At 36.9% G+C, this 13,688-nt stretch overlaps 1 protein-coding gene across 1 annotated transcript; it reads left to right on the forward strand.

Moving 5' to 3' along the window:
• The first annotated feature begins 3,829 nt into the window (after window positions 1-3,829).
• Window positions 3,830-8,224, forward strand: LOC129244762 (E3 ubiquitin-protein ligase RNF25). The gene is made up of 4 exons (XM_054882586.1): window positions 3,830-3,980; window positions 4,078-4,149; window positions 4,213-5,044; window positions 6,410-8,224. The coding sequence occupies exons 1-4, from the start codon at window positions 3,973-3,975 to the stop codon at window positions 6,722-6,724; spliced, it is 1,227 nt and encodes a 408-aa protein (XP_054738561.1). The 5' UTR covers window positions 3,830-3,972; the 3' UTR covers window positions 6,725-8,224.
• The last annotated feature ends 5,464 nt before the right edge of the window (window positions 8,225-13,688 follow it).

Here is a 13,688-nt window from a genome sequence, read left to right on the forward strand (position 1 = left end):
CAAACAAACAGATGACTTTGGCATTCAAACCACTAATTCGCACGAAAAAAAAAAACAAATCATCTGTTTTAGTTACTGTTTTGTATAGATTCGCCTTGTACTCATGACACGGCACTGTTGGAAAACGCAATGCAAAAATTTCCCATTTCATATGAGAAAAATTCAACCCTTATACAAATTATATATTGAATATAATATATATAAGTATATGCAATATATGATGTCCTCCTCATTTTTATCGCTACCTCCGAAATAACACTTGACCTCTTTCGCAAGTGGCGAATAGATGAAGTAACTGGTATAAATGAACATATATTGGTAACGCGGCTATAGAGTTGCCTGAAAATACATGTTTTTGTAAAATAGTAAGTTATACCAGTCTAATCAGATATAACCATACTCGCGGCGGCGAATCTTGTTTAATAAATTTGTTGTTGCTTTCGCATGCACATTTTTCGTCAAGTTAATCGAGCATAAAGATAGCGAGCGGGGAAGTGGCGAATAGAAAAGGCTTACATTAGAAACTAATGCTCGTGCTCGAAATCAATACTTACTTGAATCATGCTCTAACAAATTTAGCATATTTTGGAAATATATCCCACTTAAAAGTTCTCTTTTATCTCTTATCAAAATGAAAAGAAAATATTTTATATTATACATTCGCGGAGGCTTCAGAGCAAATATAAAAATAAAAAAAGATAATCGTTGTATCGATATACATATCGGCCTACAACGAACATCAAAAAATTACTGGAGCAAATATAGTAGAACTACCCTCTTGAAACATCGAATAAACACGAGAGAATTCGCGAAGCTCCAAGTCTAGTTCCACTAGCAGCGCCCGAAGAAGCAAATCTGAGAATCCAAGAAATGCAATAAAGTGGAATAATTGGGCCATCAAGCTCCATCGTGGAGCACACCGGCTGTGCTGGTTAAAAAGAAAGATGGTAGCACTCGCTTTTGAGTAGATTCAGAAAGCTGAATGAAGTCACAAAAAAGGATAGTTATCCATTACCACGAACGAAGGACACTCTCGACATTATACCCGGTGCGAAATGTTTCCAAGCTTAATTTAAAAGTTTATACTGGCAGATTCAGGATTGCGACCGTGAGAACAATAAGACAGCCTTCAGCATAAGAGATGGGTTGTGGCAGTTTTCTGTGATGCGTTTCGGATTATGTAACGCACTCCTAAGTTACTCCACTGGAAAACGTGGTTGGTCAATCTGGATGATATCATCAACATGGGTAAACATTTTAGCGATCATCTGAAAAATTTGGAAGAAGCCTTTCAGCGTATCGTCTCCGCGGTAAGCAATTTAAACCTTCCAGCTGATTTAGCGTTCGGAAGAGGTGCCGCTCCTGCATCTGGCGAAGGTAGTCATTGGGAAACACTGCAAGATGTTATGGAAGAATTACACCGTCATATCAGGCAGCATACTCAGCTAATGAGTAACAAGGTGAAACATTGATTTGGCCGTGTTGTGAACTCCGAAACCTTTGTACCCCTTTATAATCCGCAAAGAAAGAAAGGGATTTCACCACAACTGTAAGCGCCCTGGTAAGGTACATACAAGGTGATTAAAAAATTGAATGATGTGATGTATTGTATACAACAATGCAAAACTGGGCAGGGGAAAATCAAAGTAGTTCACCTGGAGCGATTGACTCCATTTGGATCGAAGAGTTTGGTGTCTAATCGGGTCAATCAGACTTAAGCGGAGGGAGACTGCGCGAGCCAACTGCCAATTGAAGGCGAATTGAGTACCATAGGTGGTGCCTTGCGAAAACAAACAAAAGGAGGAGAAATTACATGCTTGTGAAAATTCAGTGAATGGCTTGGTAATATTGTGATTTTAAACTAAACAAACTAATGAAAACAAAGTGCTGTGTGTGAAATAGGAGAAGGAATAGCTAATTTAATTACGCAGTTGGCTGATAATAATAAACAGTTGGAGGAAATCCGTAAAAGACGTTTACAGATTCACTAAAACAAGTGGTGTTGCCATCAAGTTATGACTTTTATCACAGAGGAATTATTGTGACAGGTTTATTTGAATTCTAACGTAATGAAATTCGTAACAATTCAGAAACAACACCCAGTTTATATAATATAATTGCATGTATGCAAAATGTAGTCATCAATGTGAAACTGAATTTGGCAGTGCTCTCATAAGAACCATACTACGTATTATGCATATATGTACACAAGATTAATCAAAATACAAGCGTAGAGGGAAATAAGAGGCTCTCTGAAAATTTTAAAAATAAACTTTAATTGAATTTTTTTCGTTTCAACTGAGTTTCTTTTGATGACCGCCGTAGTTGTTGTTGTTGTTGTTAACAGCATAGGTAGCCCTGTCAGTGTAGGCATATCATCGTTCGTCTTCGTCTAGCTCATCTAGGGGTAGGCCCAGGAAACATGCTGTTTCGACAGGTTGGGTCCAGAGTGAGGGGGGGGGGGTTAGATGAGTCGGTTTAAGGGGGCATGTGAAGAGGTGGTTAGTGTCGTGCGGGGTACCTTCACATGCCGGACATGAGTTTGGTATGTCGGGGTCGATTCTGGATATGTAGGAGTTTAACCTGCTACAGTATCCAGAACGTAGTTGTGCCAGTGTTACACGGGTCTCACGGGAAAGCTGGAGCTCTTCATCTGCAATAAGTGGTGGTTGGACTCCGATTACGGCATTCACAGGACGGGAGTTCAAGAAGGTGGTAACGGTCTCCCGGTGAATGTCGTTTATAGACTGTCTAAATACTGTCCGGTCCAGTAGGTTACGGTCGGTCTTGTCCTGGATTTCGCCAGCGGGAGGCGGCTCGGGCTCAAGCAGGTGTCTGCAGGGATGAGACCTACGGTAGCATGGCAGCCGGTTCTACGTACCGGAATGACTCGGGTTTTTCCCGACCAAGGGCTGCCGCCCCAGTATACTAGCCCTGTCTAGTGAAACCTATGGCCGCCGTAGTCAAATGGGTTGGTGCATGACTGCCATTTGGGTGTGCGTAGGTGCGAATCTCCAAGCATGAAACACCCAAGCGAAAGAAAACGTCTTTTCTAATAGCGGTCGCCCCTCGGCAGCCCACTTGCCGTTCGGAGTCGGCTTAAAACTGTAGGTCCGTCCATTTTGTCGAACAACGTCAAGACGCAAGTCACAAATAGGAGGAGAACCTCGGCGAGACACCTAACAGAAGTGTACTCGAGTTTCTGGGCGCGCTCTCACACAAAATGAGGGAGTTTCGCACCTTATTATCTATGGTTTGATAACCAACGCAGTTTAAAGCTGTGAAGATGACTTATTAAGTAAAATTTTGTATTATTATTTATATTACATATATTTATTTTTATTATTTATTTGACATTGTGAATAAGGATGGCTGTTTAGCGGATAAAGTACTGACGAAATTTGTACAGATTTGTTCGGGATACATACGAGCAACCGAAATATTATCCCCAGAACTTCTAGCACGAAAATATTTTAACGCATCTTAATGCGACACTCGCTTTTTAGTATAATTCAAAATTGCAAATTAAAATTAATTTACTTATTATTTCTATGTTTAAATGCAAATGTGTACTCTACCCAAATTAGATGGTATGTTATCGAATTTCGTTGAAATATTCTTTACACATTATCAAATCTGCTACCTCGGTAATTCGTTAAAATTTTATTTAAGAAACAGAAATTTTGCAGAACTTAAATACGCGACAGATGTTAACTATTTCTTTATAAATTTTGTACGCAAACTTCGGGGACATGTGCCACGGTACTTAGTTTTTAAAAAGAGTTGGCAACACTCAAAGTTTGTTTTGTTGTTTCTGTTGTATGTGTCTAAATATTCGACCGAACGTTTTTTGTGGAGAAGGAACATAGCTTTGAAGAAGTGTATTAAGAAATCGATTTTATTTGGAGATATAATAAACTCATAAATCTGTAGCAATTATTCCAAGTTATCACAGTCTTCGAAAAAGCCAAAATGGACGCGTAAGTTAGAACTGACCACTCAAATCAACCATAATTAAATCGATATATCTTATATTTGATGTATTTCTTGAATTAATATGTTGCTTTATTTCGTCAGATTAAAAGATGAAGTAGAATCCTTGGAAGCTATATTAATGGATGACGTTCAAATAACTAGAGCTTCAGAAAGGTTTAGTTCAATATATTTATTTTGCATTAGAATGTAATGACAAATTTATTTAAATGATTACAGTGATATTCCTGAAGTAATTGAAACTACTGTGTTTCCTCAAGTAGGTGATGAAGCGGAACAATATGTGTGTGTGACTCTGCAAGTAATTCCAACCGCCGACTATCCCGAAACAAGTCCTCAATTTAAGCTATTACGCCCACGTGGTTTGGATGATGCACGCTTAGAGGAGATCAAACGAGCCTGTAATGAGAAGTTGAGAGAGTCCCTAGGCTTCCCTGTTGTGTTCGATCTAATTGAAGTTGTTCGGGAACATTTAACAGATAGCAACTTGCCAAGCGGTCAGTGTGTCATATGTCTATATGGCTTTAGTGATGGCGACGAATTTACACGTACAGAATGCTTTCATTACTTGCATAGCTATTGCTTGGGACGACATTTAAATGCATTGCGTCGAACTTATAAGGAAGAATACGATAAGTTACCAAGTTGGCTTCAAAAGACAGCTGATCCATTTCAAGCACTTTGCCCAGTTTGCCGTGAGCCGATTAAAGATGAAGAAGATAGCCTACGATGTGCCATGCCGCCGTCAGAGCTTGAAAATGCACCTGAATTCAAATTAACACGAGAACTGCGAGATCTTCAGCAGCGAATGTCTGCCTTATTTTTGAAGCAAAAGAGTCGTGGCGGTATAATAGATGTGGATGCTGAAACTGGGACTGTTATTTCAATTGAAAGCGAGGAGGAGATGAGATTGCGGTTACAAACTAAACCAAACAGTAATGGCAGTAATAGAGCAGAAAACACGCACACACAAAGTAACTCCGTGAGCTCAGAAGGTAGAGGCAGCAGTCGATGCCAGAATGCAGGAACATCGTTGTTTTCAGAACATAAAGTGAGTAAATTAAAAAAGAAAAACTAATTTTTAAGAGCTTAAAATAATCACCTAAAGTAGTTGTAAATATTTACATAATTTATATTTGACTAACTGTATTGGGCAAAATGGGAATAGAAACATATGCTTCAAACACTTTTAACAAAACTCCAGGCAGGCTCTCTAATTGAGTAACAGATGTACCTAAAGATCAAAAAATTTATCGACATTCGCCAACAATGCCACAGTCAATACATAAATATCAAACCAAGCCAAAGCATTTTCCAGTAGAAGGAAAAGTGTTTAGTGCAAGGCTACAAAGTTAAAAACAACGTTCCAAATTAATGACTACCGCGAGGCAATCTTAGTTTCATTTGCAAAAATGTCGCATCTGACGGTAGGCCCAGTAAGCATCGAAGGGTGGGTCCAAAGGCAGAGGGGTACTTGATGAGTGGGCATATGGAGCACGAAAATATACAACATATTTTCGCAACCTTCACAAGTCGGACAAATGTTGAGTATGCTGTCTCTATTCTTCCTATCTCTTTCTTTGATACTTCTCTCCTTCCCTCCTTGACTATCTACCCTCTTTCCAGAGCTCTAAATACAATGGGCTTTTTAGTCTGAGTGTTTTAGGAGCCAGCAAATCTCCCGCTGCTCCTTGGCTCGACCTTTTCAAATTTCAATTTCAATTTCATGTTGGGGTCGATTCTGGACAGGTAGAAGTTTTACCTGCTACAATATCCTGAACGCAATTGCTCCAAGGCAACGCGTGTCTTACGAGGGAGTTGAAATTCTTCGTCTGTTTATGTTTTTGCTATAACAACAATTACAACGAGGTGGACCCAACGGGAAAGGCTACACCATGTGATGACAGTGTAGGTCCTATGTTCTTCCCGCTCTTCTGAGCTCATCACATGATTTGTTTACGAATATTGCCATTTCTCCAGGTGTAACTAAATTTAATAGCCATACCTTGTCTAAATTTGTGTATTGTATGCAGCGGCCGCCGTAGCCGAATGGGTTGGTGCGTGATTACCATTCGGAATTCACAGAGGTCGTTGGTTCGAATCTCGGTGAAACACAAAAATTAAGAAAAACGTTTTTCTAATAGCGGTCGCCCCTCGGCAGGCAATGGCAAACCTCCGAGTGTATTTCTGCCATGAAAAAGCTCCTCATAAAAATATCTGCCGTTCGGAATCGGCTTGAAACTGTAGGTCCCTCCATTTGTGGAACAACATCAAGACGCACACCACAAATAGGAGGAGGAGCCCCGCCAAACACCTAACAGAAGTGTACGCGCCAATTATTTATTTTTATTTATGCAGCATTAAAATGTAATATTTTCTAAATTCTTGAATAATTTTTGGTGTTTTCCATTTTTAGGATCCTACTTGCTCTAAATCATTGGGCAGTCCAAACTGTGCACCAGTGGTGCAACCCACACACCAAGTAAGTGGCGATTCAACTAACAACAACTATCATCATCACAATCGCCGCCACTTTCGAGGCGGTAGGCGTCATCAACAACACCATCATCATCATCGGAGTGAACGGGAGCGAGAGCGGGATCGTGGCCGTGGAAATGAACCCGCTGGTAACAGTGGAGGCAGTAGCAGTGGAACGAATACTAATACGTCTTCCTCAACTGGTGGTAAACAGACGAAGGCCCAAGTGCCAAATAGTGTGCACGGCAGGTGACGATTGGTACGGTTTAAAGCATTGCCTCATGCCAGGCCTACGAATATATACAATGAATGTAGCAGTATAAAGTTTTATAATTTCTGCTGCTATGAAGAAACGCATATACTGAAAGTTTGCATTGTGGCACATTCTCTTAATTTTACCGTAGCATGATTGACATGTAACTGAAATGCAGTGAAATGCTTATGAATTTGAGCTGATCTCATTTTTTGTTTTGTCATAAAATCGTTTTCATCTTCGCAACATTTACATAAAGTGAGGAACATTTTTATTACATACATTTTCAATTAATAAATCAACACGAGAATTTTTTAATTCACAATTCATATTCGAAAGCGCACATATAAAATTTGATTATCTTAACGATAGAAAAGGACATTGAGTAATTCTACACAAGTATTACCTATAGTTTTCCAATTTTAGAAAAATTGTTCCGAAAAATCAAAATATACTAAAAATAAGTATACTCCTTATCTTTCAAAAACTTTTAAACAACTTATATCAAAAGTATAATTGAAAATTTGCCATCAAATTTGGAAAATTTGACTCCAACCAATGGCCAAATTTTTGACTAATATGGAAAATATATTGAGTTTAATAAAGAACTCTTATTATCATGTTCAATGATGATTTAAATTATGAATTCTTAAGCTGAATTGAAGTTTGTAGGAGTTAATTAAGATCGGAAAATAGCAAAATTCTCTAAAAACTCTGCAACCGCTTGGCATAGGAAACATTTTTCTTACCATGCGATTGTTTGTGTCAATGCTGTCGCCATTCACCACAAGAAATACTATACTTAAGAAAAATTTACTCATAAATACATACAGTGGTGACGAGTTAATTACGAACAGTTTAAACTTATTCCTGTTTTTGGATGCGGGAGTTGCACAATAATAAGCACATAGAAAATTAAGTAGTCATTAATGATATGTTTTTAAATAAAAAGTTCTTCGCTTATGAGCCCTGCTGGCGGAGTAATTAAGAACGATTGGAAAATATTTATTTTTAATAAATGTGTCTCAATGGTATTGAATCAATGGATTTTTGACACTTCACCCTGAATCTATAACCTCTTAAGCCACTGTCTTCAACTCCTTAAATTAGCATTTTTTTGTAATATGCCTTTTAATTTTGTACCAGAAGTTGTCAATCAGGTTCAAGATTACAGGTCAATTTGACAGCATCAATACCATTGTGTGCAAACTAAGTCTATGTGAAGCAAGCTTTATTTACATCATTGTCTCGGGCAAATTTGGAAGTTCATATTCAGTTTTTGGTAGTATCGATCAGAGTTCAAATTGCCCTAGATCTTAAATTATTATTATTATTATTTATTAACAAATTAAACTGAATTAATTACGTTAATATTGAATAATATTAGCTGCCAGAGCTATCAGCTCTACAAAAGTATTTAAAAACAGTAGGACTAGAATGCTTGTGTAGAAATAAAAAGAAATATGCTTGTACTTATAAACTTATATACTAAAAACTAAATACGGAAAATGTATACTTAATTCAAATTCGGGCTCGGGGTACGTGTAAGTTGTAACAAGTGCAAGTGGAAGCATCAATACGGGTTTTAGTCTAGCCAGAGCCACTGGTCGCCTGTTCGTAGTATTTTATTATAGCCATTATATAATATTCAGATTTCTTTTACACTTCCAATCACTTATTGTAGTTCGGTACCAAATCTTAATTACGAAAAAATATCTGTATTGTCTTATGTAAAGTGTGTTTCATAGCTATAGAACCAGGGGCTTATTGACAAGTTTAAACAATTTCTTTGATTTTTATTTAATTTTTTATTTAATGTTCGTTCTTCTACAAAAAAATATCTAACATAAATTTCAAACTTTGTGCAAATTAAACAATAGCTCAACTAATTTTCATCAAAATTTAACATTTTTAGAGAATAATAAAATTCAAGGCAACCGCCGTAGCCGAATGGGTTGGTGCGTGACTATTTTTAATTGCGTGAAATGTTTTTTTCTAATAGCATTCGCCCCTCGGCAGACAATGGCAAACCTCTGAGCGTATTCTGCTATGAAAAAGCTCCTCATAAAAACCATTTGCCGTTCGGAGTTGGCTTAAAATTGTAGGTCCTTCCATTTTTAGAACAACGTCAAGACACGTACCACAAATAAGAGAAGGAGCTCGACCAAATACCTGACAGAAGTGTACGCGCCAATTATTTATTTATTTAAAATGCAAATTTGACATTACCCAAAGTCGCGATGATTTTTAACATTTTTTTTCTGACGGTGTTGGGTGTTTAACCCTTATAAAAAATGTAGTACCAAATATTAAGAAAGATTGTAAAGAATCGATCTAGCCATGTCTATACGCCTGTCCTAGATATCTCAAGGAGTCTTGGTTTTAGTTGATAAATTTACAATCATACAATCCCCTCTAATATTTACAATATAATGGGCAAAACCAAGCAATAATCACAATTATATATTACTTAAAATTTAAGTTTAATACAGATTTTCCGTTAATACTGAAAGTAGTAGCTTTTCATGTTTATCTACACTTTTGTGGTTGTTGTTATTGTTGTTGTTTTAACAACATAAACATTCCCCATACATATACGGGCGATGCTGCTGACTGTCGTTGAAACGGTACTGTTTTGGTCAGAATGGGTCTTTTCTATCCAACGTTATTTTAAAGCCAAATTGACTCAAATGGCTTTGATGATGGAAGCGTTGAGTTTTTTGTTTTTTTGTTTTTGTATTTACATTTTCAATTTCAATTCAGGTTCAATTTCAGATATTGCTACAACAATTGAATGGACTTTTGGGTATTGATGGCTTATCGCAGTCAAACTAAATTTAAATGTCATTTCAAGATGTTGTGCAATTAGCCTCTTCTTTAGAGATTCTAATCCAAATACCATTTTCTTTTCCGGGTGGCATTTCAGTCACAGTTGGGTGGATATTTTTAACACTTGCAACTCACTAAGAGATTACCTTTTAATGCTTGGCTGTTCGCAATTTTTAGTTTTTTCTCCACTATTTTGTGTTTAAATTTTGTGGAAGGGAATCTCAAAGTCGTTTTTCCCTGAAGAGATGTTCGATTTGGATGTTACTTTTGAAGTTGGTATTGTATAATTTTTCCCTGCTGCAGGCTTGTGTAGGAAATGAGCGAATGACTATAAATATTTCATCCAATTTGTTTTAAGTTATGTTAAATGGACTATTTCGAAGCTTCATATAGTCGTTCCTTTAATCCGATCGTTACTGGTGACTAATCAGAAGGCAAATCAACGCAAGTCTCAACTGTTTTCAGATTTTGGTTTACATATATTTATAGATACTGAAAAACCACTATTGGCTGTGACGAAATCAAGACGGGTTTCCCAGTCAATAAGGTTTATCAAGCAGGCGAGTTCTTAGGTTTGGTTATTCTAGTATGGCAATGTCTGTAATGAAAATCGAAGTGAACAGCACGTCGTTGAAATATTTAGGTCATAACTAACATAAATTATGACTGATGTACCATTTACTGTAGTCGTGTTTTAAAAGGTTCGCGGGTGTTATTATTTTTGTGCCAAATTTAGAATAACTTGGGTTGGTATTATAACGTACTGGGCCATTGGAAGAATATGAAGAGTATAGTTAAGTTTTACTTCAAATCCTTGAGCAAGTCTTACTTTGAAGTGTTTATAGACAGGGTAGTATCTATAGTTTGCGGTATCTATAGTTTGGTCACTGTTACGGCAACCATTTTTGGGGTGGTGAAAAAGCTGAACGGCTCTTCCCTTGCTTGAAGCATGATATGAAAGAAACTCAGTGTCACATTCGTTGTCAGCAGATAAACGAATGAGTAAAACAAAGTAAAGCTATTCAATGGTAATCGTATCGTAGTTGTATTGATGTTAACCATATTCAAAAACTGTTCAAGCCAAGTACAGTAAATCTATTTATTCTTTGACGTATTCTCTAAATACATTAAGAAGTAAAAGCTAAGATAAGAATTAAACAAATATTTACACATATAAATATATGTATTTAGCGAACAATTGAAAGCCGCTGTCAGATAAAGATAAAATAACATTCATATAAACGTAATCTAAATAATTATTCATAATTCGCTTAATATTAATAAAGAGAAGTGAATCTCTTAAGACTTGATCAAAGCAAATTCTTGTTTTATATTATTTCACAAAGCACTGGGGAGATGTGATACACAGTCCGAATTTTAAAACTCTGCCGACGTACAAAAAGTGACAATTATTCCAAACAAAAACGATATCATAAATTCCGAGATCTTTGCCAGTGGTGATAATTTTAAAACAACATCGCCAAATAAATTTTACTATAATAGAATAAACAGAATCAAATGTGGAGCGAACTTGGTCGTGCGGAGCATTGCCGTCGAATGATATTCGTCGCAACATTTCACCCAATTAAACAGAACGAACATTTTTCGATTATTATTAAAATTATCTAAGTTTACGATGGGCAAGCCATTTCTGCAAGGGAGGCAACGTTTGCGAAGAAGATTTGTTTAAATTTTTTACTGACAACTGATTTTATCGACCGTCAGCAGCGGCAAAACTAAAAATAAATCTATTCGACGAAGGCCTTTTTTTATTCAAATTAAAATTTAAATACTTTTGTAGAGAGGTAGAAATAAGCATAATAAAATGTAGTTCTGCATAGTCGCTAGGAGCAATTTTTAACATTTCAGATGTTTGCAAACCATTTAGTCTCAGTCATTTCCATTATTTGAATTTTGTTTTTTCATCAAAATAAATTAAAAATCAAACATATTTTCATAACATTTTTTTTATTCTATGTAAATTCAAGTAAAATCGTGGTAGTATTTAAATTCTAGTAAAATTTAATATAAATGGGTGTGTTTAATTGTGAAAATAATTTTAAGTTGGTATCGCCAAATTCTGAACTAATACATAAGTACATTTTAAATAAAAAAAATTCTAGCATTTTATTTACCGCCCAAGCAAGAATGAATATTCTTTAATGAAATAGTAAATAGTACCCACAACCTGACATTATGGCAGTGCAAAAGACGTATGTCATCATTCCCATCAAATCCTCCAATTACCAAATGGCGAAAAATTTCTCTTCACATCATACGAGTACTGACGAAAAAAGCAAGGAATTGTAATATTTTGTCCACGACACAGTATTAATATAATATTATTATAGTAAAGATGTAATTAAATTCTACTGCATTCTTGAGAGAACTAGAATTGCTATGCTTCACCTTCGTTCTACTCGAGGCTAAGTTCTAACTCAAATCTGCAAATTAAAGAGGTCCAAATGAATCTGAGGATCGTCGGGACGACTTTTCTAGAACTCAATGCAAATCATTTTTCCCGGTAACTCTGAAGAGAAGCTTAAATTTCTCCCCAGAAGATGCATTGTTCCAGAAATCTCGGAGTTGTTCCAGAAATGCGGCAAATTTTGGATGGCGCCCTATCGTGTTCTGACTTTTTACAGTTGTCTAGGGTTGTATAAACGTTAATTACGTTCTTGTGTTTTGGAAGCGGATAAAAGTAATATACTCATCGAAAACTAGATTTCATCCGATCAGCTTGATTTTTCTCCTTCTCAATGTATCGTATTTAGCTTCGTGAAGCAGTTGATCTATAAAGAGCTAACAGCTAATTAAGCGATTTACTTTGGCAGCTTCGACATAGAGAAGGCTTCAACAATGTCCGTGCAGAAGCTATTCGTGAATCTTTGACCTCGCGAAATCCATTGTTTCCGCGCTAGTGGCAATGCTACGTAACATAATTTGGAAGCTGCGGGCAAACGGGAAATGTGAACGCGCCTCAAGCAGGAGGGATTTCTCCTGTTTATTATTTACGACAATCAATTCAGTGCTTATTAAACTCAAACAGAATAGGGAACTATGTTGTTGTTGTTATAGCAGCATAAACATTCGCTATACATATCCGAGGAATGCTGCTGAAGTGACAGTCCTTGGCCGAAATAAATCCGGGTAGTTCCGCTAACGTAGAACTGACTGTCGTGGGAACGAGTGAAGTGCGTCGTTTATGCTTCTGATGGGTCAATTTTGGCGGCTATGTTATTCCCCGTCGTGAGAGTAATAGCATGAAAGGTGTTTTAAAAATTGAATGTCAAGGATCATTGTTTCTGAGAGTTAATCCAGAAGTTATCCAGATATCCTCAATGTTATAACGCATCTCAGTATAAGCTGTGAGACTCCTTTCATAAGGAAAGGATGATGGCTTATGGCCTATAAGAGATGACACTGAGACAAATTTTCCCAGGTACTTTGGGGTTATTGTTTGGTCAGGAACTGACTGAGACAAGAAAGTTGACAATTCTCCCGGGATCATCACTTTACACAGATAGTTCCAAGATGAACAATGCGATTGGGACTGTCCTTTTCCTGATTCATTCAGGGTAAGGAGATCTTTCTATCTGGTTGATTTTGGTAGTATTTTCTAGTCATAAGACTTTGACATTATGGAATACGGGCATATTAAGTAACGGAATCTTGACAACCATTGTAAAGATGTAAGAATTATTTACACTGTATGTGTATCACCGTGCGTAATTTACCAGTATTTCTCATGCTCTCCTCTTAATATTTATTCCAATGTAAGCGAACACTTTTGTATTAAACGACGTTTGAATAATACAACCATCAGCGGAAACTTTTTCATATAGTCGGTATATTTTAGCCTCGTTAAACAATACATAGCTATTTTGAATAGAGTCCGCAACTAGGTATCGGTAGACTAAGGAAGACACGCTTCTAGTGTATTAGATGTACATACGTACGATCCGAGAACCGAACATCGACTCGGATCATTACCTTGTTGCAGGCAAACTGCGCACACGCCTCTGCGCAGCAAAAAACGTACATCTACCTACATGAAGAATGTTCACATCGAAAATCTGCAATCACAACAGACAGCCAGAAGATTCGCCACTCGACCGTCACTCCTGCGCTCAGA

This window comes from Anastrepha obliqua, chromosome 4 (genome assembly GCF_027943255.1).
Source record: "Anastrepha obliqua isolate idAnaObli1 chromosome 4, idAnaObli1_1.0, whole genome shotgun sequence".
NCBI lineage: Eukaryota > Metazoa > Arthropoda > Insecta > Diptera > Tephritidae > Anastrepha > Anastrepha obliqua.

Bases quoted from the DNA above. Each gene is read 5' to 3' on its own strand.
- LOC129244762 (XM_054882586.1), top strand. The intron at 4,150-4,212 runs GTTTAGTTCAAT...AAATGATTACAG, and splicing joins ATAACTAGAGCTTCAGAAAG to TGATATTCCTGAAGTAATTG. The intron at 5,045-6,409 runs GTGAGTAAATTA...TTCCATTTTTAG, and splicing joins CGTTGTTTTCAGAACATAAA to GATCCTACTTGCTCTAAATC.